Source organism: Anomaloglossus baeobatrachus, chromosome 3 (genome assembly GCF_048569485.1).
Source record: "Anomaloglossus baeobatrachus isolate aAnoBae1 chromosome 3, aAnoBae1.hap1, whole genome shotgun sequence".
In the NCBI taxonomy this organism is placed as follows: Eukaryota; Metazoa; Chordata; class Amphibia; order Anura; family Aromobatidae; genus Anomaloglossus; species Anomaloglossus baeobatrachus.
In genome coordinates, this window is record NC_134355.1 from 247,794,698 (window position 1) to 247,818,521 (window position 23,824).

At 48.3% G+C, this 23,824-nt stretch overlaps 1 protein-coding gene across 1 annotated transcript in view; it reads left to right on the plus strand.

The window, feature by feature from the left end:
* PLG (plasminogen) overlaps positions 1-23,824 on the plus strand; it is a 206,952-nt gene that overhangs the window by 40,560 nt on the left and 142,568 nt on the right. The window contains exons 5-6 of the mRNA XM_075341468.1: positions 21,050-21,164; positions 23,568-23,707. Coding sequence (XP_075197583.1) covers positions 21,050-21,164; positions 23,568-23,707 — 255 coding nt within the window. The remainder of the gene's footprint in view (positions 1-21,049; positions 21,165-23,567; positions 23,708-23,824) is intronic.

Sequence of the window (23,824 nt, forward strand, 5' to 3'; positions counted from 1 at the left end):
CCCAATAAACCAGCGCTGATAAGAGGTTTTTAATAGAGGCTTAAATTATAAGCAGCAATTTCAGCGTTCCAAGTGCCTTTAAATGAATTTGAAAAAACTGCACTTCAGGATTGTAGTGAGGATTGTAGTGAGGATGAGGTGCCCCAGCCCATCACTTGATGAGCTGGGGCACCTCATCCTCACTACAATCCTCACTAGTGTAGTAGTAGGGACGATTTTAGTGAGGATGAGGTGCCCCAGCCCATCACTTGATGAGCTGGGGCACCTCATCCTCACTACAATCCTCACTAGTGTAGTAGTAGTGACGATTGTAGTGAGGATGAGGTGCCCCAGCCCATCACTTGATGGACTGGGGCACCTCATCCTCACTACAATCCTCACTACAATCGGGAAGCAGCGTGCAGCCTTCACTCCGTGAGTGATCAGTGCTGCTAGCGGTAACAGCGGTAACGCTGACAGACGCGTTACCATAGCAACGGTGCTCCCGGAGCCGCGGTTAGCGGTGACGTCACCGCTAACTGCGTTGCTATGGGAACAGTGATCTCCGTTAATGACCGGCTGTGTCAGTCGGTCCCTAACGGAACGGGGAGTCGACCGTGTGCTAGAGCATATCGCCGGTACACAGCGATACACAAATGTGCACCGTGTACCAGAGAGATGAACTCGCAGGTCCTACATGACGCGTCATAGTCATGTGACCAGTCTGTAGCCAATGAGATAATAGCCACGTGACTGGTCACATGGCTATTTTGACGTCACGATAGGTCCTGCTTCTCTGCTGGCAGTGCCGGTCACCGGGAGGATTTAGCGATCATCGGATGGAATAGCGGCAGGAGACAGAGTGCAGGAGGGATCGCGGGGACCGGTAAGTGTTATGGCAATGTTTATTTGATGTATGTGTACATTTATAATGCATTTTTATGTGTTTGTGATTGCATCCCATTATAGCCTATTGGTTCGAGTTCGGTCCGTCGAACGTTCGACGAACCGAACTCGAACCGGAGCTCCGTTCGGCGAACCGACCTCGAGCCGAACCGCGACCGGTTCGCTCATCTCTAGTCCTTAACTCAGGGTTTGGATTCTGCAGAAACGTTTTGTCAGAAATTTCGAAAGTGGGCAGTCCTTACCAAATGGAATGATGTTGCGCTTGCGGCTCTTTTTCGTAAGGGTATTGCTGATGCTGTGAAGGATGTAATGGTAGGATTTCCCGTCCCTTCTGGTCTTGATGCCTCTATGACCTTGGCCATTCAGATTGATAGGCGTTTACGTGAGCGCAGGAAGATACCTTCTGGTTTTGTGCCTGTGGAACAGCCTTTGGAGCCTATGGAGTGTGATAGGGTCCTTTCTAATGCTAGTCGGCAGGGGTTCAGACAGAAGAATAGACTGTGCTTCTATTGTGGAGACGCTTCTCATAACATCTCTGTCTGCCCTAAACGTGAAAGGAGATTGGCTACTTCTGTTACTGTGGGTTCTTTGCAACCAAAGTTTCTTTTGTCTGTCACATTGATTTGCTCATTGTCTTCCTTTTCTGCATTTGCCTTTGTGGACTCAGGGGCAGCGCTCAATTTGATGGATTTTGGGTTTGCTAGGGATTGTGGTTTTCCCATGGTTCCTTTGCAAACTCCTATTCCTTTAAGGGGAATTGATGCTACCCCTTTGGCAGAACATAAACCCCAATTTTGGACCCAGGTACCTATGAGAGTTGCACCAGCGCATCAGGAAACTTGTACAGTTTTAGTATTGCATAATCTTCAGGATACCTTGGTACTGGGATTTCCGTGGTTGCAGACCCATAATCTGGTTCTTGACTGGAGATCCTTGTCGGTAGCTAGTTGGGGTTGTCAAGGTTTGCATCAGGACCTTTCCGTGTCGTCCACGTCTGCTCAGGCAGTTGATGTTCCGGCTTTCTTGTCTGATTTCCGTGATGTATTTAATGACCAGGAATCTGATTCTCTGCCCCCACACCGGGACTGTGACTGTGCCATTGAGTTGGTGCCCGGTTGTAAATTTCCCAAGGGGCGGATTTTCAACTTGTCTGTGCCCGAACATGATGCCATGTGGTCATACATCAGAGAATCATTGGAGAAGGGGCACATTCGGCCCTCCTCTTCTCCTTTAAGTGCTGGCTTCTTCTTTGTTGCTAAGAAAGATGGTTCGTTAAGGCCTTGTATTGATTACCGTCTTCTTAATAAAATTACGGTCAAATATCAGTACCCTTTGCCTCTGATGTCTGATCTGTTCTCTAGAGTGAAGAGTGCCAAATGGTTTACGAAACTGGATCTCAAGGGTGCGTATAATCTCATCCGTATTAAGGAGGGTGATGAATGGAAGATGGCTTTTAATACTCCTGAGGGGCATTTTGAGTACCTAGTGATGCCTTTTGGGCTCACTAATGCACCCTCCGTCTTCCAGGCCTTCATGAATGATATTTTAATGATATTTTTCGGGACCTTATTGGTAAATTTTTGATTGTGTATTTGGATGGCATCTTGATTTTTTCTGATGATTGGGACTCTCATGTTGGGCAAGTACGGGATGTTTTTCAGATACTTAAGGATAATACACTGTACGTTAAGGGGTCAAAGTGCCTCTTTGGGGTGCAAAGGATTTCCTTTTTGGGCTTCATCCTGTCTCCCTCCGCTATTGAAATGGACCCGGTTAAGGTTCAGGCTATTTACGACTGGGTGCAACCGACTTCTCTAAAATCCCTGCAGCGGTTTTTCGGGTTTGCTAATTTTTACCGTAAATTTATAGCCAATTTTTCTGCCATTGTCAAACCTCCTACAGATTTGACAAAGAAGGGAGCTGATGCTGAGCATTGGACCCATGAGGCTATTGTGGCCTTCCAGGAGCTTAAAAGGCGATTCACTTCTGCCCCAGTTCTGCAGCAACCTGATGTGTCTCGCCCATTTCAAGTTGAGATCGATGCCTCAGAGATCGGAGAAGGTGCTGTTCTGTCTCAACGAGACGCTACTTCGAGTAAACTTAAGCCCTGTGCCTTTTTCTCTCAGACGTTTGCTCCTTCTGAACGGAATTATGATGTGGGGAACCGGGAATTATTGGCTATGAAGTGGGCATTTGAAGAGTGGAGGCATTGGTTGGAGGGGGCTAGGCATCAAGTTGTGGTGCTTATGGACCACAAGAATCTCATCTATCTGGAATCGGCCAAGAGGTTGAATCCTCGGCAGGCCAGGTGGGCTTTGTTTTTTACCCGGTTAAATTTTGTGGTCTCTTTTTTGCCAGGCACCAAGAATGTTAAGGCCGATGCCCTTTCCAGGAGTTTCTGCGCTGACTCTTTGGAGGTTGTCGAACCGTCTACTATCCTGAATGATGGTGTAGTTTTCTCGGCTATTTCACCTGATCTGCGGTTGGCACTGGTGGAATTTCAGGGGGAAAAACCTGAGAGATGTCCTACAGGGAAACTGTTTGTCCCGGACCAATGGAGAGACCGAGTTGTCTCTGAGGTTCATTGCTCTGTTTTGGCGGGTCATCCTGGCATTTTTGGTACTCGGGATCTTGTGAGACGCTCTTTTTTGTGGCCTTCCCTGTCCCGAGATGTCCGTTGTTTTGTGCAGTCGTGTGGAGTTTGTTCTAGGTCCAAGCCCTGTTGTTCACGTTCTGGTGGGCTATTATTGCCTTTGCCTGTACCTAAAAAACCTTGGACGCACATCTCTATGGATTTTATTTCAGAGCTTCCCGTCTCTCAGAAAATGACTGTGATTTGGGTGATCTGTGACAGATTCTCCAAGATGGTCCATTTGGTTCCCCTATCTAAGTTGCCGTCTTCGTCAGAGTTGGTGCCTTTGTTTTTCCAACATGTTGTTCGTTTGCATGGTATTCCCGAAAACATTGTTTCTGACAGAGGGGTGCAGTTTGTATCCAGGTTTTGGAGGATTTTTTGCTCCAAATTGGGTGTTCAGCTGTCTTTCTCCTCGGCGTTTCATCCTCAGACCAACGGTCAGACTGAAAGGGCTAACCAGACCCTGGAGACCTGTTTACGGTGTTTTGTTTCTGCGGATCAGGATGACTGGGTTTTGTTTTTGCCTTTGGCTGAATTTGCCCTTAACAATAGAGCTAGCTCTACCACGTTGGTGTCCCCCTTTTTCTGCAATTTTGGGTATCACCCTAGGTTCCTCTCAGGGCAGCTTGAGGCGTCTGACTGTCCGGGGGTGGATTAAGTGGTCAATAGAATGCAGCAGATTTGGGGGCAGGTAGTGGATAAATTGTTTCAGTCCCAAGAAACTGCCCAAAAGTTTGCCAACTGGCGTCGGACTGTTGGTCCCCGGTTTAAAGTAGGGGACATGGTGTGGTTGTCCTCTAAAAATATTCCTATGAAAGTTACGCCTCCTAAATTTAAGCCCAGATTTATTGGACCTTATAAGATTTCGGAGATTATTAATCCTGTATCTTTCCGTTTGACTCTGCCTGAGTCATTTAAGATTCACAAGGTCTTCCATAAGTCCTTGTTGAAGAAACATGTGGAGTCGCCAATTTCTGCAGTTTCCTGACCCTGTTTTGGTACAAGGGGATCTGGAGTATGAGGTTGAAAAAATTCTGGATTCCCGTCGCAGTAAGCGTCAGCTTCAGTACCTTGTGAAATGGAAGGGTTATGGGCAGGAGGATAATTCTTGGGTTGTGGCTTCTGACATTCATGCGGACAGGTTGGTTCGCGCCTTCCATCATGCTCATCCCGAGCGACTCGGTGGCGTGGGTGAGGGTTCGGTGACCCCTTCTCAAGGGGGGGGGTACTGTTGTGAATGTTAGTTATGTTTTGGCTGGTGGGAGGCTCCCTCTGGTGGCCAGGAATGGTTTTGACAGAGACCAGGTGTGTTGTGCAGTGGGTGTTTCCTTTGCTAACTCTCTGCTTATTTAAGTCCTGGTCTGATTGCAGGCTGTTGCCGGAAGTCAGTTGTTCTTTGTATCTCCAGTCTGCCTAATCCTGCTCTACACCACATCTACTCCAGATAAGTGCTTGCTCTTTATCTATTGTCTGGTCCTTTTGCTTATCTGGGTTTGTCATTTGTTGTGGTTGGTTTCAGTTTATTTCCTTCCAGGGATTTTCCCCTCAGTGGATTGTTGAGGAACTCCCTGCAGTTCTGTGTGGAGTATAGCTCCTTTGGGTCCATGTGTTTGTGGCTTGTTGAATTTGTTATTATTCTTGTTTTCTGTTCATTGGTATGACAAGGGCACCTGGTATAGGACGGAGTTCAGATCGAGCGATCTGAGGGCCTTTTTGTACTATCAGGAAGTTGGTATTTTGCAGGGTTTTTCTCTGGCCACCATCAGTCCCTGTCCTGTCCTTTCCTATTTTAGTCAGTGGGGGCCTCACCTTTTGCTAATCCTGTCATCTACCTGTGTATTGTGTTTTTCCTATATCACCGCAGTCTTTGAATGTGGGGGGCTTGTTATTCTTGTCTATTTTCTGAGGCAGAGAGTTATTCATCTTTCCTACCTTTTAGGATAGTTAGTTCTCCGGCTGGGTTCGCGGTGCACAGGATGTTAGTTCACCCCTCGGCTACTTCTAATTGTGTTAGTTAGTAAGGGGATGGCGGCCAGATTAGTTGCCAATGCTCTTGTCACCTTTTTGCCAATGATTAGTGGTGGTCTTCCATGGTTCCGGATCATAACAGGGTGGCTAGGGTTTAATGGCTGTGTGTTATGCTTAAGTGTGGGTTTCTGATTGTAACAAGGAGGATGTATACCTTTTGTGACTACCTGGTTTTGCCAGGGCGTCACACTCCCCCTTGGTTGAATACAGCCCGTCCACAGGCTGTCCGGCTACTGACGTTTATTTTTGCAGCAACTGAAAGTAGAAAAAGTAAGAGGAATATATAAAAACATTATGAAACTTTCATCCCTTATGGGAGGCACATTACTTGAACGTTGCAGTAAACAAAACATAAATTTACTTTTCCCGCTTTCACCCGCCACCCAAAACACCTGAACCCACCCTCGGTGCCACCGCTAGTCTCAAGTGCACACCGTCCCGGGTTCCTGGGGGCGTTCACAATGTTCGGGTAACGTTCCTCATCCGCCAGTCCACCCCAAGAGTTCCATAGTCCGAGAACCCTTGGCCTGGAGGTTAGCCACCGGTTTTGTTAGTGACTGGGCCTCGACCGACTCTACCGCAGGCCCTTCTTCCAACCAACCTCTCCAGAGGCGTTGCAGTCCTGGTGGTGAGGCAAAAAGAAAGTAGATGGGGGTTATCTACAAGACCCAAGAAGGTTTTTGGGGCGGCTTTGCCAGTCCAAAAGCCATGGTCCATTTTTTTTAACTTTAAATCGGGGGGGTAAACATCAAACTGTACAAAGGTAGCCGGAAGCCGTGGGGAGACACGGGAGTCAGTGGTTGCTCTCTTCCGCTGGCCCGGCCGCCTTTAGAAAGACAGCGTAACCCAGGGCTCATCCCAACTGAACGCCGACCTCCTTAACCGTGGGCGGAACACTACTCAGACAACACAGGGTGAGGGAATCACAATATTAAGACTTTATTAGATCCCCAAACAATTAACGGCACATAACACATAACCAGCAAAACACACAAATGTAACAGGCAACAGAGTCTCACCCTTCCCCTGGCTGACCAGGGATTTGAATGTCCGTGACTCAGAGCTTCCAGCGCTACTTACTCCAATCCAGCAGCACCCCGCTTTTGGCGGGCACCCACCGAGAATGGAATAATGCCAGATTTAGGAAGCTGGGTGAGGTCTGCAAAGTCTGTAGCCAGGTGACCAAATTGTCCCAACCTGGGTTTCTTCCTTAAGTAGTCTCTGGTATGATGATATAATCCTGGCAGCCAGAGTCGAAATTCCTAGATTGTGGTTATGGATTGCCAATCGGATCTGCAGGTCCTAGATTGGTAGCATGTAGCAAGAGTCTCGTAGAACAATGAAGGATTATCCCCCATCTATAAACAAACTGTCTTCATGTCTGGCTGAACGTTAAGAAAGTTAACCCATGCGAGGCACTCAGAGACCATGCCGTCACATTCCTCCCCCTTCTTAATATTAGCCAGACAGGATGGGCTTCCGATCACCCTTCTCCTCTTGACGGCATTGTCCTTTTTAATGGTGAGGTCAGCAACAGAGGCTCGCATCTATACACCTCCCCCTGATTACCTCCCCCAGGTTGAGCAGCCATATTGCGGACAAGCACTAAGGTGGGGTCCGTGAGTTGGGCTTGCATACATTTCTTACTATCAATCTTCCCCCAGTCAATAGCCACAGTCTGGTTAGGCTTACTCACAGTTGTTGGCTCAGAAGTGGATGATGGAGACTGGGAATGTGAATTATCCTTGGAAAAGATGTTAGAAAGATCCACATCAGGGTCCTGCTTGGCTTGGAAGTGGGTGATGGCTGCTGCAAACTGGCTCGATAGTCCTTGTCCTAGGTCATACTCCAAAATAACTGGTGTGAGCAGGTAATCCACAAGCCCCACTTCCACTTCCCTCTGGGTGGTATTCAAAACAACAGGCTTGGTGGGGCCATCTATGAACCCCACTTCAACTTCCTCCTGGTTAGTCCCCGAAACAACAGGTGTGGGGAGGCTGTCCATAAGCTCCATATGGACCTCTTCCTGGTCAGACCCCAAAATAACAGGGGTGGGGACGCTGTTCATAAGCTCCACATCAGCCTTGCTCTGGTCAGTCTCCACAATGACAGGTATGGGGATGCTGTTCACAAGTCCCACATCGATCGCTTCCTGGTTGGTCCCCAAAATACCAGGGGTGGGGAGGCTGTTCACAAGTCCCACATCGATCACTTCCTGGTTGGTCCCCAAGATACCAGGTGTGGGGAGGCTGTTCACAAATCCCACATCGATCGCTTCCTGGTTAGTCCCCAAAATACCAGGTGTGGGGAGGCTGTCCACAAGTCGCACATCAACCTCTCCCTTGTTGGTCCTTAGGTCCAACTGCACACATGCCAGAGGGATGTCCGAGCGCTGGCCCTCAGCCAGGGAGATGGATAATTGGGAATCTGGTAATTGATCTTCTAGGGAAACAATAACTGGGCTTACCAGGGTAATGGAGGAACCAGTGTCTCGTAGTCCCTGGCTCTGAATGTCGCAGACCTTGACCGGCTGAGCTGGCAGAAGGGCTCCAAGCATGGGGCTTCGGTTTTGGAGACAATCTTTATCGATATGTTTATGGCGCCCACATGTATAACAGCGCTGTAGATTGGGCAAGTCACAGGCCCTGTTTGTAGACCTTTGTTTCGGTGCAGCTTCTGCTGGGTAGCGGGACCATCCTTCTCGAGCGGCTGGTGTTAGCAGTACGGCAGCTGGAACCCCATAAACATATTCCAGAACACAAGCCCTCTCTTCTCTTGAGTATTTAGGCCCCAATGCAGCCAACAACGCTGTGGCTTGGGCCATTTGGGACCAAGTTGATTACTGATTGTCACTAGATCCATGATGTGGCACATAGATTAAATCCTCTGCGTCAATATCGGCGGGATCCTCATCCTCCTCTGCATCATTCTGGGCATCCCAACGGACTAATTTCCGGATCAAGTCTGACCGAGTGTCAGCATTCCTGTAGTCAATCTTTTGCATCTGGCACAAATCCTGCAGCATCCATTTACTGCTGCGGTCGTAACTCCTCTCTGGTCCTTGTCCCATGGCTGAGCTGGTGGGGTTGGACATGGCAGCGTCCGAAACCTGAATGCCTCCCCTATGGCCTGCTAGGTATGCTTATGTGCCTCCCTGGTGGTTGAGCCCTAGACGGTGTCCGCGAACACCAGTCCTCTGCAGCTCCCCTGGATAAACCAGGCTGAGTAGTATCCCACCACTGCCACCAATTGTGGAGACACGGGAGTCAGTGGGTGCTCTCGTCCGCTGGCCCGGCCGCCTTTAGAAAGACAGCGTGGCCCAAGGCTCATCCCAACTGAACGCCGACCTCCTTAACCGTGGGCGGAACACTACTCAGACAACACAGGGTGAGGGAATCACAATATTAGGACTTTATTGGATCCCCAAACAATTAACGGCACATAACACATAACCAGCAAAACATACAAATGTAACAGGCAACAGAGTCTCACCCTTCCGCTGGCTCACCAGGGATTTGACTGTCCTTGCCTCAGAGCTTCCAGGGCTACAAACTCCAATCCAGTAGCACCCCGCTTTCGGCGGGCACCCACCGAGAATGGAATAACACCAGATTTAGGAAGCTGGGCAAAGTCTGTAGTTTCTTCCTTAAGTAGTCTATGATGATATAATCCTGGCAGCCGGAGTCGAAATCCCTAGACTGTGGTTATGGCTTGCCAATCGGATCCACAGGTCCTAGATTGGTAGCATGTAGCAAGAGTCTTGTAGAGCAATGAGGGATTATCCCCCATCTATAAACAAACTGCCTTCATGTCTGGCTGAATGTTAAGAAATTTAACCCATGCGAGGCACTCAGAGACCATGTCGTCATAGCTGCTACCTACTCCTTATTCTCATAGGCAAATCAGGTAAAGTACACGGTTAATTAGCAGATATTTATATACATAAACGGCTATATACAAGAACACACAGGCACCACTCACTCCCTATATCTGAGTGGTGGCTGACCTAGATTAGGGCGTGTAGACCTTCTCAATCCTACATTTTCGCCTAGGTTCTGTGGGGTAGAGTGATCTACGGGTTCCTCACTCCTAGGAATTGGTACAGTAGGTAGGGACCTACGGGGGCGTGATATAGGTGCAAGTGCATCCCTGGGTGTATGTGCTGATGTAGTGCCAATAGACCTCTCTGATTCTCTATCTTCCACTGATTGTGGGAACATTATAACGGGAACAATCACTGCCCCATTCTGCTTAGGCCAACCAGCTGGGAAATCACCCATGATGGTGTGGATCACCTCTTTTCTTCCTTCTACACCCGGAGCGGGAGTGGGAACCTCTTCCACAATCTTCAGGGGCTCCGGACACTTCTTCAAGTGGTCCCTGGAAGCAGTGGCTGTAGTTTTCCCTTGGTCTCGGCTGACAAGGTAGGTTTTCCGATTATTCAGATCAGTGGATTGGATAACATAGGGGGCTCTCTCCCACTGGTCATCCAATTCATGCAGTCTTCTTTTCCTCTTCAGCACCCCATCTCCGGGTGCAAAGGGGGCAGCTTTCGCCTGTTTGTTAAAGTGCTGTTCTTGTTTTTCTCTGCTCTGGTTTAAGTTTTTCTCTACATACTCCTGGATTTGTCTGTACTGCATATGGTGTTTGGCATTCCAGTCTGTAGCTGGCGAGATGGTCTCAGGCACCTCGAAATCCATGTCCAGGTCTACCAGCAATCTTCCAGGCGTACATTTAGTAGAACTGACAGGGATATTATTATACATATCCACCAGATTGGGTAGAGTCTTAAGCCGGTTGATAACCAAGTGGTTTATCTTCTCACACATCCCATTGGTTTGGGCATGATAGGGTGTGGTACAGATCTTCTTGCATCCGTATAGACCGCAGAACTCCTTGAAGATCTCGGCTTCAAAGGCAGAGCCTTGGTCTGTAAGTACCTTCTCTGGGTAGCCATGTGGCCGGCAGAAATGCGCCTGGAAGACCCTCGCTGCCGTGCGAGCTGTTAGATCCTTGATGGGTACCACGACCATAAATCTTGAGTAGTGGTCCACTATCGTAAGAGCGTATGTATACCCACTCTTACTTGGTGTGAGCTTGATGTGGTCCAGAGCGACGAGTTCCAACGGCTGGTTGGTGATGATTGGCTGTAACGGGGCCTTCTGGCTGGTACCATCCTTTCTTCTCAACACACAGGGACCACAATCCCGACACCATGCTTCAATGGATTCTCTCATTCCAGCCCAATAGAAGCGCTCTCGCAGCAAAATCTCCAATTTCTTCCAGCCAAAGCGTCCAGCTTCATCATGTTAAGCTTCCAGGACTACCGGCACATATGCTTGAGGTACTACGACCTGACAGATTCTCTGATGCGTCTTGGGGTTAATCAGTCCTCTGCACAGCTTGCCTCTCTGCAAGTATAACCGGCCCTTCTATTTTCACAGCCTCTGTGCCTCCGCTGGTGCAGTGGGCTCCATCTTAGAATCAGCCTGGGAAATCAGCATCTTGATCAGTCGGACTGCAGGATCTCTATCTTGGGCTTCCTGCCAACCATGATGGGGCCTCGGGTTGAACGCTGCCTCCTGCTGACCACTATAAGGTCGGGTATTCTCCAAACCGGCATGTTGATGGAATGCAGGCAGTTCAATTTCTTCCAACTCATCTTCATCCACCCCACCATCAGGCAGATGTGGCATCCTAGACAACGCATCGGCGTTGGTATTCTTCCGACCGGCTCTGTACTTTATGGTGAAATCATAGTTCGCCAACCGGCTACCCAGCGCTGTTCCAAGGCTCCAAGCTTCGCTGTGTCCAGATGGGTCAAAGGGTTGTTGTCCGTATACACAGTGAACTGTGCAAAAGCCAGGTAATGCTTAAATATTTCCGTCACCGCCCAGATGAGTGCCAGGAACTCCAGCTTGAAAGAACAGTAATTCTCAGGGTTCCTCTCTGTTGGGCGGAGCTTCCTGATCGCATAAGCTATTACCTTCTCTTTGCCATTCTGCATCTGGGACAGGACAGCTCCCAATCCCACGTTACTGGCATCCGTATAGAGTATGAACGGGAGGCTGTAATCGGGGTACGCCATGATCTGTTCTTCTCCAGTCAGGGACAACTTCATCTGCTGAAAGGAATCTTCCTGCTTTTTGCCCCAGGTAAATGGAGGACTGGGAACTTTACCATGTTTTGTTTGTCCCACAAGGAGGTCTTGCATAGGGGCTGCCATCTTAGCATAACCCTTGATGAAGCGGCGGTAATAGCCCATCAGACACAGGAATTGCCATACCTCCTTGATGGTCGTGGGGGTTGGCCAGTTCTGGATGGTGGTTACCTTCTCCGGAACCTTCTGCGCTTACCACATGGCTGAGGTATTGGACCTTGGGCTTCAGCAGGTGGCACTTAGACGGTTTCAACTTCATCCCGTACTTGGAGAGGGCCTCAAAGACTTCTGTGAGATGTTCCAAATCCTCTTCATACGTCTTTGAATAGACGATGACGTCATCTAAGTATAGCAGGATTGTTTCAAAGTTGTGATGCCCCAAGCAGCACTCCATCAGCCTCTAGAAGGTTCCTGGCGTGTTGCACAACAGAAAGGGTATGCTGTTGAACTTGCATAGGCCCATCGGGGTAGCGAAAGAGGTCTTCTCCCGATCCTCCTCTGCGACGGATACCTGCCAGTAGCCACTAGTGAGAAGTAATTTGCAGTTCTCAATGCAGTCAGCGATTCCTCAATGCAGGGAAGAAGATATGCATCCTTATGGGTGATCTGATTAATCTTCCGGTAATCCACACACATCCTCATGGTGCCATCCTTTTTCTTTGCCAGGACCAACGGAGCTGCCCAGGGGCTACAACTATCACGGATAACCCCTGCCTCCCTCATGTTTCTCAACATGTCCTTGGCACACTGGTAATGTGCAGGCGGTATTGGCCTATATCTCTCTTTGATGGGTGGGTGTGCACCTGTGGGGATGAAGTGTTGGACCCCGTTGATCCTCCCAAAGTCTAACGGGTGTTTACTGAATTCCTGCTCGTACTCTTGCACTACCCTGTAAACCCCCTACTTATGGCTGGTTGAAGTGCAATGCTGGGCGGGTGCAGTGGTTTGAATGGCATGTGCATCTACAGTGAATAGCTTAGCAATGGTGGCATATCTGGGTAGCTTAAGCTCCTCTTCTCCGCAATTCATCACTCTCACGGGCACTCTCCCTTTTCGGACATCAATCACTCCTCTGGCTGCCAAAACTGTGGGGAAGTGTTCTGAAGGCAGGGGTCCACCACTGCCTGATAATCCTGTCCACAGGTACCTACTGCTGCCCTACACCAAATCATCATCTCACTTCGCGGAGACACTACTAGAGGCGCCACATCCATCACTCACACACCACCAATTTCTCCACCAGATAGATTCACCTGTTGCCGCTGCAGGAGGGTCCGTTGCAGAACCCTCTGCCGGCCCACTCCTGCCGTGGCAGACAGCTTTTGCAATAGGTGCAATACCTCAGCCATGCAATTTTCAATAACATTAGTTTCTAGGACCATTTTCGGGTTACGATCACTAGGGTCATTCTGCACCACGATAAGTCCTTGATGCTGTAGCTCCACTCGCCCCACCTTAAGAGTCACCTCCTTAAACCCCACTGCCGCAATGATAGTGAGGCCAGAGTCTGGTGGGGTGAGATCATCATCAGACCAGTAACGCTTATACAGTACATAGGGTATATTCGTTACCTGCGAGCTAGTGTCCAAGAGTGCGAACGTCGGATCCCATCTACAGTGAGGGAGATGATGGGGCGGCCTCCGACATACTGCTCATGCCAATCAGCTTGGCCTTGGGGATCTATTCCTGAGGATTGGCCCTTGGCCTCAGGGGTTGCTCGTTTAAAGGACACCGACGGGAGTAGTGGCCAGTCTTGTTGCATCTGTAGCAGATGGGCTGTCCATACCGGTTGTTGTTCCTTCTCTGCATCCAGGGGACATCATCAGGGTTGTCGGTGACCTGGATCTTCTCCTCCAGTTTGGTCTTTGGCTGGAGCTGCATGGCTTTGAGGATCATGGCGACGTCCTTGCTCAGCTGCTGAACTTGGGATGACAGATCCCCGGGAACTCCAAGAGGTGCTGGTGGCACTGCAGGTGCTGGCAGGGCTAATAGAGGAGATTTCACCAACAAGTGAGAAGTATCAGCTGGCCAGGGTGATGGTACAGAGTTACCAGCTTCCGGGGTTTGTAAGGCCTTAATGGCCCGGTCCTTTAGTACTGCGAAGTTTAAGTCCAGATGCTCCAGGGCTCACAGCCGCAGCTGCTTACAGTCCTCCGCTGACCCCAACCCCTGAAGGAACTGCTCCACCAGCATTTTGTTACTCTCGGGCTCGTTGATAGAGTCTACCTGCCTCAGAGTGTGCAGAGCGGTTTGTAGCCTCAAGGCGTAGTCTCTGATGCTGTCCTGTGGACGCTGCCGGCAATTGTAAAACTGCATCCTTAATTCCGCTTCCGTGCGGGTCTCAAAGGCTACTTGCAGCTTGTCAAAGATGGCGGCTACCGAGACCCGGTCCTCGTCAGTCCGACTTTCTACCGCTGCTCGGCGGCACCTGTCAGCTGTCCAAGCACCACTGACGCGCGCTGCTTGCCAGACATGACATACATATCAAGATTAGTACATATCTTCTTCTTGAATATTCGCAGGGCATCCGGTTGGCCGTCATACTGGGGTAGCCAAGCAGTGCCGGGCACCTAAGGTATGGTGATCGGCATCACTTGTGTAACCGCCGGGACCACAGGCTCCGCTGCTCCTGCGAACGGAGCGGGGCCTGCCGCTTCTCCATCATCCTGTACCGCTGCAGGAGCCACCGCTCCACCATCGCTATTAGGTGCCGACATTCTTCCGGTCTCTCCCCCTTGGTTTTTCAACAGTAGTCTCGCGGGACCCACTGTCCTTTGCACTTTCTTCTTGGGGAGTCACTGGCTTCCGCGCGCGTTCCCAGGGGGTGGGGCTTCAACTTCGCGCCTCTTTCGGGGAAGAAGATGACGGAGTTGTTGTTTTTGGCACCAAAGATGGCGGGCAAGATGGCGGCAGTTCAAAATTTTCAAAAAGTTCACGGAATTCAAAGCAAGGCGCACATCATCTATAGATGGGGTAGGAATCCTGTTCGTGACGCAAGGTTCGGGTTGTTGTGAGCGAGGGCCGCTGCCGCTTCTCTCGGGGGCCTGCTCAGATCCGGGTTCGCTGCTGTGGCTCGAATAGTGACCGGACCCGGGCTCTCACGGCCACCCATTCTCACAACTGTCGGAAAGGGGGTATTTACAGGGGATTTTGTCTGTGACGCCACCCGTGGGTTGCGGTGGAAGATGGTGACAAAGCCACGGCCTGGTGATGGGGGTGCCCGGGGCTGATGGAGCGGTGCAGCAAGATGGGATCCCCTCCACGGGTAGGGGAGGTGTAGTCCCGGGGCCCTGTGTCGATACACAGAAGTGATGGCTGCTGGAGGTGGCACGGCGGGCTGGACCGGGGTACAATGGTGTACTCACAGTTCAGTAATTTCACACAAGTCCAGTAGTAAACCAAGAAAAATTCTCACATGAAGAGCCATGTAATGTACACTCTGCTGGCATATGTATACCAGATGCATATGCAGAGTACATGCACTACTCAATTACAAGAGAAAAACAGGAGAAACAACGAGTATTATGCAAAAAATACAAAATTTATTGATGAAGGTTACACACGTAAAGACAGCAAGGATAGATTAAAAACAACTACCAATAAGTCATGGGGGGCACAGAGTATAGAGAGGCATATAAAGGTTACATTCAATCACAACTAGCCGTGGGAGAGGTGGGACCCAGAAACCTACTATCTCTATTAGCCGTGTGAGAGGTGATACCAAAATTTATTTAATGTAAATGGCACAAGAGTAGAACAAACAGAGATAATGGCATAAAAAGGGGCCACTATGTGGAGGAAAAATTTGATTCTTATCTGCCAGCTCAGAATTCGGTAATCAGGTAAAGGATATGAAAAAATAAATAATAATTATTCTTTACTTTTTTACAAGGTCGTATTCTGAGGAGGCAGAGCCACAGCGGCAGTTGATTTATGATCATTAGCATATATCAGAATAAGTCATGATTGTCATAAAGAAGCCCAGAAACAAGGATGTAGCTCAGTGGGAATACCTGGGTCAATTAATAACAGCGTGGCAAGAAGTTATCAATAAAGTGCAAGTGCATCAAACAACCAGGGTCCCAAAGGACTCATACGAGTAAAGACTGGGATTAAAAAGTGTTACAATCAAAAGGTTGAACAAAGACAGGTTCTGATAGCCAAAAAATACAAAGTGCACATACCCAGAAGGAGCAGGATTGCCTACCAACGCGCGTTTCGCGAGGGTGCTATTGCTTTTTCAAGGGAGAGAATCCTACTGGTAATGTGTGCCCGGCAGGTATAAATAGCCCCATGGGGAATTAACATTGCCATCACGGAAGGAGAGGGTGTGTCATAACTCATAGAGCCGCCCAAACATAGTTTGATAGGGTGTCCATCAAAGTAGGTGGCATCAGGCAGCAATGGCTAAGGGTATTAAATCGCTCAAGACATAAGTATCATACAAGATCCATAAGACATATACATCCCATCCGGATACAATATAGTATAAGTAATAATGTGGATAGTGGAAAACGTACTGATAAACTTAGTACAGGAAAAGCCCAGCAGTCCGGATGTCCCGCCTTCTGACCATGCGGAGAAGGGACACGTGGTGTCAGGGACGCGTAACCCTGACAACAACGTGATCCAACCCGGCACGAACCAAACAAGGAAGGGAACGTCACAGACAAGGGAGTTCCCGGAAGTCCCGCCCCTGGCTGTATTGACACGGAAAGGGGAGGATTATCTCCGTGACACGTGGTGTCAGGGACGCGTAGCCCTGACATCAACATGACAGACCAAACAGGGCAGGGGACGTCACAGACAAGAGAGTTCCCGGAAGTCCCGCCCCTGGCTGTATTGACACAGAAAAGGGCATGGTTATCTCCGTGGCAGCCGGCGGACCAGTAAGAAAGGTGGAAATGAGAAAGGGGATGTAACAGATAAGGCACTCGCACAAGGACCAGCCCCCTGCCATTAGGTAAGGAAAAACATACAATACCAATAGAACGTCCGCATAAGGGGCATTTCATTGTTAACAAAGAGCAAATAATATATATCAAAATGTGTAAAACGTACCAAGGGGACGGTAAAAGTATCTTCCAAGGAACTATATCCCCATAATGTAAATATAGGAAAACGAAGTATATTGTGTCAATGGTTGCCATGGCAACCTTAGATTACATAACAAGATGTAACGTGGACACATATATAGGGCAAAAAAGGGGATAACATAGGGTATAGGGGACAAGAGAGACTGATGAAAATGGACCAGTCCTGCTGTCAGCAGTGAATATCATGGAGCGAAGGCATACCGCCCCAGGTACGCGTAACCGAAAGGGCAGGATGGCGACCCCCAAGATAAACCGCCAAAAACAAGGGCGTCAGTAAGCATCAGAATGATGGCTTATCAATAACTGAACCCCAATGTATGTAAACCAAGTTGCCAGTGGCCGGCTGCCTTGGGAGGGTGCATTTGGGTCCCGCACCCAGGTTAATGAACAGGTGTCCCTTCTTCCTGCACTTTGTGTCTGTCTTTCCTTTTGGATGACTTTGCTGTGGCCCGCGAAAGCTGACCCATGGGATCTCAGTGGGTTCGGACGGACACCCCATCCCTGGCGTTGGGCTTTCGTTTTGCTCTATCTGGGCAGTTGATGGGACAAAGTCTGGAACCTTGTCCCCGGCTGGCTAATTGGAGAGGGGGTTGCAACCTTCCTCGCTCTAGGGTCCAGGTACCCCGACTATGCACGGCCCCCGGACCGGATTACCGCTGTCGGCATCGGCGGGCTACAACCCTGCCCCGGTCCACTTTAGGTCTCCCGCGACCGGATCTCTGTCGCCTGTGGCCCTGTCTGCCACCTAGCTGGGTAGTCCAAGGGCTACGACCCTGACTACACTGCACACTTTGCTCCTCCACACTTCAACTTGGCTTGACTGTTGTCTGTCCCAGACTTCCACTTCACTACACACTCTCTAGTCATCTCACGTGTTCCTGCCACTGACATCTCAGGACCCCTAGGTGGGCATTCTCATCCGCCTGTTCCCGCCCACTGGTGTGCCCTTATTATCATGAGGGGGTGGCTAGGGTTTAATGGCTGTGTGTTATGCCTAAGTGTGGGTTTCTGATGGTAACAAGGAGGATGTACACCTTTTGTGACTTCCTGGTTTTGCCAGGGGGCATCACACTTACTATTGAACAGGTGATGGAATCATTATCAAGGCATCACCTGTGCTATATTAAGGAAATCCTGAAAACATGACCTGTTGGGCGCCGTGAGGACTGGAGTTTGGGAATCACTGACCTAAAGGATTAATAAACGTTTTAGATGTTGTTTTGAGCAGTGTGAGGTATGCATTTTTTTATAATGGTGTCATGTTTGGGTATTTTCTGTCACCTTGGCCTCTTAACACTAGAACTACTGGACTCGTGACACCTATATAGAAATACATGGTGCAAAGTAGTCAAAATGACTACCTCAGTAGTTCTAGTGTTAAAGTCACTTCAAATGTGATGTGGTCCCTAAAAAAAATGGTTTTGTACATTTTTGTTGGGAAAATATGAAATTGCTGATACATTTTGAACCCTTCTAACTGTCTAACAAAAAAAAATATATGTCAAAAAAATTTTGCTAATGTAAAGTAGACAGTTGGGAAATGTTATTTAGTAACTATTTTGTGACACAACTCTTGGATTTAAGGGCATACAAATTCAAAGTTTAAAATTTTCACCAATTTACAATATTTTCACAAATAAATGCAAAAATAAATGCAATATATTAACAAATAAATGCTCTAATCAGCAGAAATGCTGTTCTCCTATGAATGCCAGCGCTCTGCCGACATTCACAAGAACTTCATCATGACAGTCACAGGAAGATCTCCATGATGGACAAAGGGGTCATCAGCTGACCCCCGGCTGTCATGACAACCCATCAGCGCCTCGTGATCATGTTAGAGTTTGACAGCGAGATTTAACTACTGTATTTTTCGGACTATAAGACGCACCTAACCATAAGACGCACCCTGGTTTTAGAGGAGGAAAATAGGAAAATATAATTTTAATCAAAAAATGTGCTCATGACACACTGTTATGGGTTGATGATCTGCTGCTGACACTTTTATGGGGGTAATGTCCCCAAATTCTCTACTAAGGTACCCCATTCTGGTAATGATCCTCCTGCCTTGTATATGATCCTGCTCATATACCCCCATCCAGCCTGCTCATATACCCCCATCCTGCTCATATACCCCCATCCATCCTGCTCATATACCCCATCCTGCTCATATACCCCCATCCTGCTCATATACCCCCATCCATCCTGCTCATATACCCCCATCCATCCTGCTCATGTACCCACATCTTGCTCATATACCCCCATCCATCCTGCTCATATACCCCCATCCATCCTGCTCATATACCACCATCCATCCTGCTCATATACCCCCATCCTGCTCATATACCCTCATCCTGCTCATATACCCCCATCCATCCTGCTCATATACCCCCCATCCTGCTATATACCCCCCATCCTGCTCTTATACCCCTATCTTGCTCATAATATACAATATACCCCCATCCTGCTATATCCCCCCATCCTGCTCATATACCCCCATCCATCCTGCTCATATACCCCCATCCATTCTGCTCATATACCCCCCATCCTGCTCTTATACCCCCATCCTGCTCATAATATACCCCCATCCTGCTATATACCCCCATCCTGCTCATAATATACCCCCATCCTGCTCATAAAATACCCCCATCCTGCTCATAAATTACCCCCATCCTGCTCATAATATACCCCCATCCTGCTATATACCCCCATCCTGCTCATATACCCCATCCTGCTCATAAAATAACCCCCATCCTGTGAATAATATACCCCATCCTGGTATATGGCCTGTATCCTATGGCACAGAAAACAATAAACGTTTATACTCACCTTTCCTCACTCCTTGTAGCACCGATCAGCTTCCTCTCTGTCTCAGCTGCAGCGCCGCTGAGTGGAGCCGTCACCATTGTCTGCAGCATCGCAATGTCTTCCTGTCTGTTCCGGTCAGCTGATCTGTGTGGACACTAGCGGTGCGCACAGCGATGACGTCATCGCTGTGCTCACCGCTCTCTACACAGATCAGCTGACCGGCACAGACAGGAAGACATTGCGATGCTGCAGACAACAGTGACGGCTCCACTCCGGGCCGTTGCAGCTGAGACAGAGAGGAAGCGGATCGATGAAGCAGGGGGACGGCTTCACACACGGTGACGGGTGAGTACACTGATTCACTGCACCCCACGCTGATAATGATGCACTGGGGGCAGTGAATACAGCCGCACATGATCACTCCAAGCTATAGTTGCCAGGGGTGATCATAGCCGGCTGTTAATTATGCGCGCACCCCACCCCCCCGCTCATCATCCCGCCCACCTGTCAGCGTTGGATTCAGCGCTGAGAGATGATGGGCGGAAGGATGGGCGTGCATATGAAATGAGCGGGCCCACGTGGTCACGGCAGGCGCTGCTACAGCCTGCTCGTGCCCCCGATGACCCGCTCCACCACAGCACCCTCATTCCCCGCAGCCACATTAAGACTGTAAGACGCACCCCCCACTTTCCCCCAATATTTGGGGGGGAAAAAGTGCGTCTTATAGTCCGAAATATACGGTAGTTAACAGGCGGGCGGTGTCTCATTGTGAAATAATTAAAAATGCTAGATATGATAACTTCATATTATTCCCAATTTTTTTTAAACATATAAATAGATCTTCATTAGAAACCATGGTTCCCACGTTTGTTAGCTGCACATTTTGGCTGATGAGATCAGCCAACATATGTGGGGAAAAATGTGGGCTCGCCGCCGATGCCCGTATTGAAGGGACAGACACTGCCTTGAATGTACAGGTGCATCCAAGAATGTGAAGGGGTTAAAATATTTAGAAAACCATACATCATTTCCTTTACACTTCACAAATACTTGCTCCTTAGTGTTGGTATATCACATTAAATTACAATAAAATATATTTAAGTTTGTGGGTGTAATGTGAAAAAATGTGGGAAATTTCACGGGCTTTGAATACTTTTTCAAATCACTGTATAATTAAGTTCATAGGGTTGATCAACAAAGTCGTAACTGTGATGATGTCATTATATTTGTCTCTATGATGTGTAGCCCCAGTCTTAAAAAAAACTGACTTTATACAAACTAACATCAATAAAAACAACAGATTAACAATGTATATGTTTCTGTTCTATAACTAGTAAATCCTATGGTAAAGTTCTTGTTGGTCAACTATATGTACAGTATTAACTGGTCATAATTTAAAAATGGGTATTTTAATGTGTAATGTGGCCTTTTTTATAGTCTTTCTGGCAAACTGCATCAGTGGAAATGGTAAAACTTACCGAGGAACTGAATATAAAACACGATCTGGGAAAATATGTCAAGACTGGACAGCGACCTCTCCTCATACACCAAAGTATAGAACAGCAATGGCAAATTTATGGATAAGTGAATATTAAACTGCACATTGGAAAATGTTTTGTTTTTTTACAGCATTTCTATACAAATAAGTGTTTTCTATGCCATTGTACCGCCCCGGTGTTGGTCGGGCTGCTCGGATCCGGGATCATGGTGGCTTGAGGGGCTCGGACCCGGTTTGGCGGACACTTTGATCCATGAAAAGGGGGTATTTACAAGGGAGTAGTTTGTGAAGCCACCTTTAGGTTGCAGTAATGGGTGTACCGCCGCTGCTATAAGGAATACTGGGGCAGATGGAGTTAAGCAGCCTGATGTTAGTCCCTCCACAGGTAGAGAAGGCCCCGGGCTCAGGGGTGTTGGTGGTTGTTTGGGAAAGCAGGGTGCAGGGATCAGGGTACTCACTGCAGAAGTTGTGGTGCTGGATGAGGTTTATAAAGTGGACACACATGTTTGTGGCCCCGTGGCTTGAAGCTGTTAGGGCCCCGCTCACTATGTGTAGTGTAGCTGTGCTCTTGAGGGCTGGAGCTTGGGACTTCACTGGGCTGCTTTTCGGCTGAAAAACTCTGTCCCCCGTGTTGTGCTGTTGCCCCCAATCTCTGAGCTCTGTGGGAAGGTCCCTGAAGGTCTCCTTCCTCTGCAGGTTAATTGCCAGGATGTTGAATCAGCTCCTGACCTACGGTCCTGTACCCCGTCGTAATCGGTACTGGTCAGTTTCTTTTGGCTTGCTGGTGCCGACAGTCCTCCTTGACTATGTCCGTCGCACCCTCTTCCAATGTCACTGCCACCGGTCCCCGACTCCTCTGGTCCCGGACCACCATTTGCGACCCAACCTCGGTCTAGCTGCCCAGGAGCTCACTCTCCCCAGCTCTTCTCTCCTTGAGGGCTCTCACTACTGTCTCTCTACTAGACTGTCTCACTTCCCTCCCACCAGTCTGCCTGACCTCTAGGTGGTTGGCCCTTTTCCAGCTAGACCAACCCACTGGTGTGTCTCACAGGTCATGATGTGAGGTGTTGATTGGGATTTGTGGTGCTGATGGTAGTGACACCGATTTGTTAGGAACCCGGAACAATGGGGGGTAGGCCATGGACCCTGGGTAAGGATGCAGTACCCTGTGGCACCCTGATGTACTCAGGGGCACCACTCCATCATGATGATTTATTTTTTTCTAGATTCATCTACTATTAAACAAATATGCAACTAACACTGATTTTAAATCTTCTATAACAACTTTTAAACAAAGTGTCCACTATGGGACTGGCATATTAATGCTAAAAGTCCCAATATTTCAACACAATTTCTGAGTTGCACAAAAATATTGCCACTTTTTAAGGAGATGTTTTATGCCAGAATGTGACGCTTGTGTGTGTGGATCCACTGCGCCACAGGCCGAGCATACCCTGGAGTGGCTTGACCAAGTGTCTACCAGATGTTCTTTAGAGCCCCTGATTGTGAGGATAGGCTGCGTTGCCAGTAGACACCAGGTACACCTCCAGTGCAGTCCCTGGGACTGCAGCAGCTGTCCAGAAGATCAGATATGTGGATACGAGGTACAAGGGGGTGAGACAGAGGCTTAGTCAGATGGTGCAATGTCAGGGTAGGATGCACAGGATCACAGTACAAAGCCAAGATCAAGAGCAGAGAGTTCAAACGGGATGGGTATACGAGCCGATGCAGAACCTGAAGAACCAATGCAGAAAAATCACAGTCAAGACATTAGCAGACGAACTGACTAGAAACCACAATCTGACAAGGGGTGGTGGGAGGAGCTATCTAATAAATCCACTACTGACAGCGGACAGGTTAATGCAGCCGGTTGAAGACACTCCAGCAACAGGAGGATGTTGCAATACTGGATGTATTGCCGGCAGCAATTCACAAGATCTAACAGTAGGGGGAGCAGAGTGATGCTAACCAGCCTGACGAGTCATGGGTAAGACAGAAGTCCTATGCAAACACCTTAATGAATTTTGCACCCACCTCACCCATGTTGCTAGCTCAATACAAAGGTTACAGTAATCCAAGTTTATTCTTCTTCCATTAGCCATCAATTTATAATTGTTTGTAAGTAATATATAAAGTGAACAACATATGTAAATAAAGGTATTGTATAAACAGTAATTAATAACATTTCACAGCTGCATAGTATGAGTTTTTAACATCTTTTTCTTAATTTACACTCTATCTCTTCTGCCTCCATGTTAAAATAATCCTTTAAAAGAATACTTATCTAGCCTCTCCCAAGTCAGACTCTATATTCAGAACAGTATGTCAGTAATTTGCTATACATAAGCCTCTGTAAATAAATTATTGCCTGACAGTTTTTGCTGGTTTTTTTATTTAAAATTAGTCTATTTGAGTTATTATGGATTTTTATGACATTGTTGTATTGGTGTTTTCCAGCTACACACCTACAAATTATCCAAATGATGGCCTAGACTCAAATTTTTGTCGAAACCCAGATGGTGATCCAACAGGCCCATGGTGTTACACTACGGACCCAAATCAACGCTTTGAGTTTTGCAATATTCCACAATGTGAAGGTCAGAAGGAGTACTAATATTTAAGGGGTTTTGTGATTTCAGAAAAACTCTGTTGCCCCATGCAGTTTGTTTAAACTGCTCAAGTGTTAAGCCTCCACCATTGGACCTGGTGTCTCT